This window comes from Aptenodytes patagonicus, chromosome 1, assembly GCF_965638725.1.
Source record: "Aptenodytes patagonicus chromosome 1, bAptPat1.pri.cur, whole genome shotgun sequence".
In the NCBI taxonomy this organism is placed as follows: domain Eukaryota; kingdom Metazoa; phylum Chordata; class Aves; order Sphenisciformes; family Spheniscidae; genus Aptenodytes; species Aptenodytes patagonicus.
Window position 1 is genome coordinate 154,550,967 of NC_134949.1, and position 9,729 is coordinate 154,560,695.

The following is a 9,729-nucleotide window of genomic DNA, read 5'->3' on the forward strand; positions in this document are numbered from 1 at the left end:
GTCACACAGAAGATGGAGTCCAGCCTGTGTCTCCAGCATCCTGGAGAACAGCTTTGGCCACCACACAAGCAAACCGACTACTGCAGAAGTTTGAAGCAGAGAGAAAACTGCCTTTCCACTTCTCCTTGGTCTACTCGGGAAAAAAAAAAAAAAAAAAAAGACTTGAGGTTTCCACTGCACCTGAGACCAGCACAGCTGGACAGATGTGCAACAAGGCCTGCCTTAAGAGTATCTGCCAAATCGAGCCCTTCCGAGAAAACAGGCAGAGGACCACCACCACAGTACCCGGGCCCAAACCAATTTGCCAAGACGCTCAGCTCCTCCAAAGCTGAGACTGCTCTCGACTGCAGGCATCTGGCACTTCTGAAGGTCAGAAAAGTGGTGGCACCACACGGTCTCTAGGGACTTGCAGTGAGTGCTCGGTGGCTGCTCTGCAGGGCCGTGCAGAAGGGCAGCTGGTGGCTATGCTCACCTGTATCACGCTAAAATCCCCATACTCATACCCTTTTTTTCAATCAGGCTAGGTTATTTTTGTAAGATAAACCCACCAAATCGAGGGATTTATGATTACAGCCACAGTCCAGCATCCTGCCAGGCTCCCACTCCAGTACAAAGCCACGAAGCATAAAGCATGCCTCTGAATTCATCCTCGGGAGCTCACTGCTGCTTTTCACCGCTGCCCGCTACTTCTGCTCCTCCATCAGAAAGCTGGGGGCTGAAAGAAAAACAAGCCCAGGAAGCAAAAGAAGCAGTCTGACAAAATGAATACTTTACCCAAAAGAAGCAAGCTCTTCCCGGGAAGTGGAAGGAGCTAACAGTACAGGTTGCTTCCCAGAGGATGCAGTTTCGCAGCAAGAGTTAATAGCGGCAAGAGGCACTCTAAGCTGTTCAGGCATGCAAATTAGGAGAAAAGAGCACATCAAACAATTCAGATGATCATAAACATAAAGCTGGGGGTTTTTTAGGACAGCGAAATTGAACTAATAGCTTCAATAAAGCAGAATTTATCTCGGCTCTTTGAGGCAGAGAAGCACTCCATACCCTGAATCCTAATTACACTTCTTCACACGGTTTCCACCATCTCGCAATGATTCACAAACAATTAGTCTCACAATAGCCATGGCGGGCAGCAATGGGGCAGCTGAGCAGCCCACCACCAGGCAGCAGAACTGGGAAGGATACGTGGATGTCCCCGTTCCCCACCCCCCCACCATCCCTGTGCTCCAGCTGCAGCAGAAAGGTGGTTTTCACATCAACCAGGATAACCTCAGCCTGCCAAAAAGGCACTCCCAGGATGGCACCAAATAGCAGGGGTTGCTCGCCTGGCTCTGCGGGGCATCTCAAAAGCGCTCCCTAGGAGCAATGTCCTTGCTGAGAGAGGGATGGAGGGGTTATGAAGCTGGCTCCCACCTGGCCTCAACCACCCCACCACATAGGAGCCCTAACTGTTGACCACAACCCCGGCGCTGGCCCAAAGCGAGACCCAGAGCTGAGATGCACTGAGGACCACCGCTGTCTTCATCCTCACCTCTTACAGCCCAGCCAGGGAGCACCGCTCATCCCACAGGCACCGGGCATTGTAGGCTAGGGTGGAGGCTTCCAAGATGCACCAAGGTAGGACACAGCCCAGGACGGTGAGCATGAAGCTACTGCTGGCCAGTGGTGGCCCCCAGCACACATGTTTGGGGACGTGTCTAGGTCTTTCACACCATCTTGATTTGCTTTCTCTAAAAGTTCAAAACTCAGATGTTTAACAGGTTGTTACTTTCACTCAGGCCTCCCTAAAGCCCACGTTTTTGCTGGATAAGAGCACCATCAGTTATGCAAGGCCATTAACAACAGCGGCTCAATGTCTTGTCTTTACACCTGCCACTGTCTCTGCTGAATTCTGCAAGACTATATAAACAGGTTTTGATACAATACAGCACCCATGAGAGAGTTTTTCTTATTAGGCTTCCCCCACCAAAAAAAAAAAAAAAGTTGCACAACTTTTTTGGGCAAGTGCATAAGAAAAAGGATGAAGGAGGACTCCTCCGAGGGCTGTAGGAAGGCTGTGTTTCCTTTGTGACGATAAGGGCTCACCACACTTGAAGATAAGCACAGACAGCATTAGATTTCAACATAAAGACCTAATGCTCCAAGCATTTATTCACCCAGGGAAATATCAACATTCAAGAAATATCAACATGGGCTTTGCCAGATCAAACACTGCCACTAGGTAAATTGGGTTTTGTTGTTTGGTGGTTTTTTGGTTTTGTTTTTGTTTTTCAATCTGGCATGTAGAAACGAATCAAAACAAATTGTTTAATCATTATTCCTCAGTCCCAGCACTCCGGGGAGGCTGGACATGAGAAACCAGGGGAGTTTGGGCATCTCACTGCGGAGATCAGTGTCCCGTGGTCCCCGTGACTCCCTTATCCCTGGGTGTGATGTTGAGATCTTGCTCCGACATTGGACCACCGCGTGGGGAGGGAAAGACCGCACCGAGGAAAGAGAAGAGAGCTGAACCATGCACCCACTCTCCTGGGATGGCAGAAACGGCACCGCAGCCCTGGCACACTGGTTATTTCTCCTCGCCCCCGCTTTCCCGCGGGCCGTTTCCCCAGGCAGGCACGCTGCCGGCAGGGCTCTTGCAGCTGCTTATCTCAGTCCTCTGCCATCAGCCCAGGTCAGCCCGAGCCTATTTTTATAGCCCCGAAGGCTGCAGAGCCAAATGCTTCGATTCTCACATTACAAGTGAAAATACGTGAAACTGTTTTCCACCTTAAAACAGACAAGAAGGTGGGACACACAAGCTGCTGCTGCAGTCCTGTAAATTACCTGGACATGGGGCATTACTTGGGGCAATATAAAAAAGTCTCTCATTTTTGGTGGGTGCTGTAAATAACGCCGAAGAGACCAATCTAGTGTTACTTAAACCCTGCCACCACAGACATGCTCAATTATTTTATAAGACATGTTTTCCTATGAGGGTGGTGAAACACTGGAGCAGGTTGCCCAGATGTGGATGCCCCATCCCTGGAAACATTCAAGGTCAGGTTGGACGGGGCTCTGAGCAACCTGGTCTAGTGAAAGATGTCCATGTCCGTGGCAGAGGGCTTGAACTAGATGACCTTTGAAGGTCCCTTCCAACCCAAACCATTCTGTGATTTTCCTGCCTTTTTCTGTGCCATTTGGCCTCCACAACACGAAAATAAAAAGCCATCATAGCTGTTCACCGGATTACAGCGTTGCGCAGGCTGGGGGTCATTCTCTAAGCCGACACAACCCAGCCCCACCTCTCCATGCACAGGTACATCCTCGCCTTTAATATTAGTATTTAACACAACGTTAGCATTTCAACACAAGCGCCTGCATTTTGCCTTACCCATCTCAGCTGTGCCTTAGGAACAGTAAACCCACCCCAGAAAGGCAAGCAGAGGGAGCCAGAGCAGCATGCACAGTTCAGGAGGCTCGGGGGGTCAGGAATCGGGGTGCCCAGCTTTGCAGGTAGGAGCCTGACCCTCCCACTCCTATCCTTCCTTCCGCCTCATGCCTCCCGGCCACACGCTCTGACGGAGAAGCCACCTTCTTAGGAAAGAGATTATAAGCATGCATTCTCCTTAAAAAATGTTACAGCAAAATAAAGGGAAAAAAAAATAAAAGGGGAGAAAAACCTGCCGATCTGAATTCCAGCTGTGGGCAAGGCTAGATAACATTTTGACGAGAGTCCAAGCTTTCAGTAAAGTATTTGGATTTCCCCCTCTCCTTGTGCAAGGCTTCAGAGAGAGCTCTTCCTTAAGAAAACAAAACCATGAATACAGACAGTGAGCACTACCAATATCCTTTATTAACATCATTATTGTGGCGTCTTCCTCTCCTCAATCTGCTGCATTTAAAATAAAAGCGCTTTTTTTTTTTTTTTAATTAGAGCTCAGATTGAGCCTTTATCAGTAATTTGTTCTGGTATCTTGGACATATTTTAAGACAAAAAGGCAAGCTGTTTTGAAGACTGTATTGGGACAGATCTTTTAATATGCTATTCATTTTGCCTTTCACCCCTCCAAAAGGCAAAAAAGTTTACAGGGATATCCATTTGCATTCTCTACTAAAAATCCAAGTCTTCACCATATTTTTGACACTCTCCTGCTACAATGTAACGAACAGGGGCACTCTAGATGGATTCCCCATCTGAGTTGTGGGAACCCTCAACCCCTGTGGTCCCCTCGACGCTCTCCTCTGAAATAGACTCTATTATAAAATTATTTACCCAGACCTTGGGAGATGCACAGAGCTACTAAAAGCTGATGCATTTACGATGATTACAGTACTGTTTGGACTGGAGAGTATGAAAGAGCAGCAAAAGATCTTTTGCTTTTTTAATTTCCGTAAAAAGGCCACAGAGCTTATCAATAGCCATTTTTCTGTAAGCATCAAAAAATTAAGATCCAGGCAAAGGGAAAATAAGGAAGAGAGCTCTTATCACGTAATTAGTCAGATTGCCATTCACAACCAAGAGGTGCTCTATAGATCAGTTTGAAAGCTATCACCCTGCAAGAATTTTATTTAAAAGAAAAAAATAAATCCTAAGACGGGAGTTTACTTCAATTGCTGGCACATAGCTCAAGAAAGTGTATTTATTGTGCCTACCACATTTATTTTTATTAAAGGAATAACAAGGTTCAGATTCATATACAGAAGATGCTTCTTTTTGCCAGTGTATTATATTTAAAGCTGTGAACCATAAAGGTTTATATGAGCTGAAGGAGAAATTAATTTCTTTTCAAAATGTTCATCCTCTGTGAGTTGCAAACAATGTAAGACCACATCCAGCTTGGAAAGTGCCCTGAGCTGAAAATGGAGGCTGGAAGAATAGTAAGGGGAAATACCATAACTAAATTAAAAACATGGGTAAAACATGAACAAAACATAATCTTCTATTGATCTACTTCAAGCAAGAAGTTAAAGCAGCACTGTATCTCAACAAGTAAAGACAGAAAGCTGCTTGAAACAAGAGTTCATTTTAAAATTTTACTTAACCTTATTTATAAAAAGGGAAAATTCACAAGTATTTAAAAGAATCCTAAGTGGGTTTTTATATACCAAGAGTGTGCAATGTGAAGTACTGTGTAAAGAGCAACTGCAAAGCTAGCTGCTTGGGAAGAGTGAAAACCTACTTTCAGTCCAGTGCCCGTGACGAAATCATTCCCAACGCCTCCCAGAACAAGCAGTTTTGCTGTCAAAATGCACAAAACTAATCTAATCAAACAGGAAGGTGAACGAAGTTTTCAACATCCCCTAATAAAAGTGAAAGTAGTGATTCACTTACAGGCTAAACCATCTTGCACTATTCTACCATAAGGGATTTGACAGTACTTTTGACTACGGATGGCATCTCAAGCTTATCATTAATATGAAACCTCAGAACCAAAGATGTCAGCAAGTACCAAATCCAACCAACTTTGACCTGTTAATCGTGGCTACATCACAAGTCTTTTTGTAGGGATAGGTCTCCAATTAGGAAAAAAAAAATACACAACCCAGAACCAACAGAAATTGCTGAGCTAAATAATTTTGAAAAATCTGTGACTTAAAATTAGTTTTAAAATTAGTTATTAGTTAAAAAACTGTAATTCCATTTCTGGAAACTATATGTTCTGTAAAAACATTACCAATTTCCTTCCTAAGTCTCTGATCCAACAGAGCTCTTAAGTGGAGATCCAGGTAAAGTGGCAAGTTAAGCATTTACTTGAAAACCATATCCCTCAGGAAGACAGAAACCAGAATGACACTGGTCAGGTAATGAAGAGTTAAACACAGCCTCCATCATTTTTTTGTACCCACTGCTTGCAAGCCCAGTGTGCATTCAGTAACTGCCCTAGGACGCAAATTAAACAACAGCAGTAAATACAGTCTCTCTCTCACAAACATCTGCTCAGAGTCTGACTGAAACACAGTAGTCAAAGAAAGAAACGTAGATACGGAAGAAAAGCGCTTTTGTGTGAGAGATCTTCTCTAGTCCATCCTTCAGGAACTAAATCCACATAAAATATACCCTCCAGCTGTGCTAACTTACTCCTACGTAATGGATAAAATGCCCTGGTAAGGAGAGAGAAGTGTCCTAGAAGAAAAGAAACCATGCGAACATGAGAAGAGGGCCATAAAACAGATGTCCTCACATAGGTTCAGTGCAAATACCATGTTGTAGTAAGACGCACAAGGGCAGCTCAGGCGTCACACCCTTCCACCCTGTTTGAGGCAAATTACGTCACGGGCGGTCCGCTGCCCCATCTGCACTCTTTCCTTAGGAAATCTAGTCTTCTGGGGGTTTTGTTCTGCTGATCCCGCGTGGGTCTAACACAGCCTGAGGATACGCAGCCTCCTCCTCCTCACCAGAGGAGCTATGAGATTCTCTTTTACCACGGCACCTGCTTTCACGTACAGGATCTTCGCATCGCTGAAACTTCTACCTTTCCATCAAACTTAACTGCAATTGGCCAGGGCTCAAGTTACTGAAGGGAAAAGAAAACAGATATGGATATTGTTCTCACTTAAGCTTTGCTTCCCCAGTAAAACAAACAAAATCTTCTAACTTACGACCCTACAGCTTGGTAGACCATATTCTGAAATATGGTAGCGCTTAATTGCCCTTTGTATCTGTCAGTTTGGAAAAGGCAGGTACTAATGAAGTGTCTCTATAGTCCTGTAAAGCAAGAATCGGGAGGTAAGCTTTGCACCGAAAGCAGATTTACCAGCAAAGCCCAACTGTTTCTCAGTACAGGTCTCCATTTCTCTGGTCCCAAGTAAAGACTGGGAAAAAACCTAAGCTATCCATCTAACTCCAGCTATGCTTAATGCTCCCTCACACCTGCTTTTTGTTTATAGGACTCTAATTTCTAAGCCCTTTTAAATACAAACATTTCCAAATGGCTTAAGAGACTGTCAGAATTTACAGTTCCCTTGGAAAACGTTGTCTGAGACAGGAGCGGCTTTCCTTTGCCAGCCAAAAGAGATTTATGCAAGCCCGTGCACTGTAGATTCAGCAAAATGATTCACCTGAAACTTAACCAGAGAGAAAAGCAGTTTGTTTGGTTTAAGCTTGCAAATTTCTGCCACGGAAAGCTCAGGCGTGAGGAGTTAACATTTGTGGATCTGAACCTCATGATTGTCCTGGACCTAAATCAAGCGGCTGTAAACGGCTATTTTTAACTCTGAAAATTAATCCACATGGTCCTTACAATCACAAAAGAGTGGCCTATGATTTCCACACAGGGGGCAGGGGAAAATATGAGGGTAGACAGTTGTTTAACTCGATGGCAAAACTTCCCTTAACCTTATCACAGCTAGCATTTCATTAGTAATATGTTGATAAAATGGAATCCACCAAGCCACAATTAAGTTCTGTGCTCCTTTATGACTCCACAGCTAGGACAAGCTCTCATCTTAAAATAAAAAAAAAAAAAAAAAAAAAGGAAAACAGTATTATCGACTGGCGAGGGTCAATGGTTCAGGAGCAAAAAGTTTTAATAAAATAAACATCAAACCTGATAATGTAGCACCTTAAACTGCCTAGAAAATATTGATTTTGAAAATACCTGACTATTCTTTCAAATATACAAACCACCATTAAAAATTCTGATTTTTAAAAGGTACAAAACAGCCTCATCTGCAATTACACTGTTAAGCTGTATTATTTCTCCAAAGTATTGTTTGTTTGTTCGAATTCAGTTGTTGATGTCTTTGAACCAAAAGTTTGGCCCAAATTCCTTACTCGGTTACTCTACAACGTCAACGCAGCCTAACCAATGTTCTCGCTGGAGTTATTCACAGATCTATACTGTTGCGAGGGTAGAGCGTGATCCTTGTTCTTCGTCTGTATCTTCACCACACATACCTAGAGTGCCACAGGGATATAACGTGCCTTAGCTACAGCCACATAAGCTGTAGTATAATTAATGCAAAAATACGCCAGAATCCACTTTTCCACAAGACTGAATTAACAACCCCCTCCCCTCAATGTACGTCTCGGCCAAAAGTCACAAGTCCTATATGTATTTATGTAACTCCCATTATACAAATGGGGGGGCGAGCCTCAGCGCAGGCGGCGGCCGGGCTGCGGGGGGCACGGGGGGCACGGGGGGCACAGGGGGCACAGCCCCGCCGGGCTGCCACCAGCAGCCCCCCCGGCATCCCTCCACCTCCCACCGCCGAGCCCAGGGACCTCCGCCCGCTGCCCGCTCGGGCTTCCGCGGGCTGCAGCCAGCCCTGCGCGGAGCGGGGCCGCCCCCCACCCCCCGGCGGCTCCCCCCAGCCAACTCCACCGGCCCCGGGCACCGGCGCGGCTCCTCCGCACCCCGGCTGACGGGCTCCGAGCTTGCCCTTAGTCACGTTTAAGAAAGCCACGGGGAGGGGAGAGAGGGGAAATAAAAATAAAAGTGGCTTTAGCGGCGCTCAAGGCTACGGAATGCTCCCGAGGCAACTCGGGGGGAGCCGGGGCCGCCCCCACGGCCCGGCCGGCGGCAGTCTCCGCACCGCCCGCGGCGGGGGAGCCGCGATGCCCCGGGCCGGCGGCGCCCCTCGCCCGCCCCGCGCCCCCGCCCTCTCCGCTTCGCGCTATCCGCCGAGCCGAGCCGAGCCGAGCCGAGCCGTGCCGTGCCGAGCCGTGCCGAGCCGAGCCGGCCCGGCGAGGGGCCCCGCCGCGGGCCGAACAAAGAGGCCGCTCCCGCAGCCCGCCCCGCCGGTCGGTCCCCCCGGCGCGGCCAAGTTCCCGCGGCGCAGAGCAGAGGCAGGGGGGACCCGCCGCCCGGCCCGGCCCGGCGCCCCGCCAAGCCCCCCGCGCCACCAGGTACCCGTGAAGCGGCCGCCGCCGTCTCCGTGGCCCCGACGCCGCTGCAGGATGAAGTAGCCGCTGCTCTTCTGCGTGACCCACAGCTTGAGGGCGTTTTTCAGCAGCACCTCCTCGGGCTTCAGCCACATCTTTCCCCGGCTCGGAGTCTCTCTCTCTCCCTCTCTCCCCCCCCCCCTCTCTCTCCCCCCCTCCCGCCCCCCGGGCCCGCCCGCCTGCCCCCCGCCGCTCCGCACCGCACCGCACCGCACCGCACCGCACCCCGGCTGCCCGGGTCACATCGCCCCCCGCGGGCTGCGCGGCGCGGCGCCGGCTCCGGCTCCCTCCGCGCGGGCCCGGCCGCCGGGGAGGGGCCGAAGGCGGAGCCCGGGTGCGGGCCGCCCTTCCCGCGGAGCCGGGGGCTTTGTGCGGCGGCTGTCCCCCGCGATCCCATCCGATCCGAGGCGCTCCGCTCCGTGCCGCCGGGCAGTTACGGCGGAGGGGCGGGGGGGGGGACTCCGGCCGGAGGGAGGGGGAGCGGGGAGGGGGCCGGTTCTCCCTCTCGAGGGTCTCCTGACGCCCCGAGCCCCACACACAGCACATTGGGGTTCCCACGGCACCCCGGGGTCCTGGCGTCTCCCCTGCCACCGGCACCGCAGCCCGGCGTACGGCAGCCTGGTGCCGGGGGGCACCCGCTGTGCGCGGGGAAGGCACCCGCCTTTCGCCTTTACAGCGCCTGGATCAGGCCCCCAGGTCTCCCCAGCCTGTGCAGGCACACTCGGCATGTGCCCCATAGGTGCACCCCCCCCATCCGTGGGCCTGCGTCTCGCCGCCCCCGCCGCGGAGAGCCGTCAGGGATGGCGGGAAGGAAAGGGTGCCTTGGCTTCGGCGGGGGGAGCTCTGCTTTCCTGTTTTCTTCTAGATCA

The 9,729-nt window shown here is 49.7% G+C and overlaps 1 protein-coding gene across 2 annotated transcripts in view; it reads right to left on the bottom strand.

The window, feature by feature from the left end:
• The window catches only part of TBC1D8 (TBC1 domain family member 8), a 50,636-nt gene extending 41,681 nt beyond the window's left edge, over positions 1-8,955 (bottom strand). For both annotated transcript variants that reach the window (XM_076359602.1, XM_076359593.1), the window contains exon 1: positions 8,829-8,955. In XM_076359602.1, coding sequence (XP_076215717.1) covers positions 8,829-8,955 — 127 coding nt within the window. The remainder of the gene's footprint in view (positions 1-8,828) is intronic.
• Between the last annotated feature and the right edge of the window lie 774 nt (positions 8,956-9,729).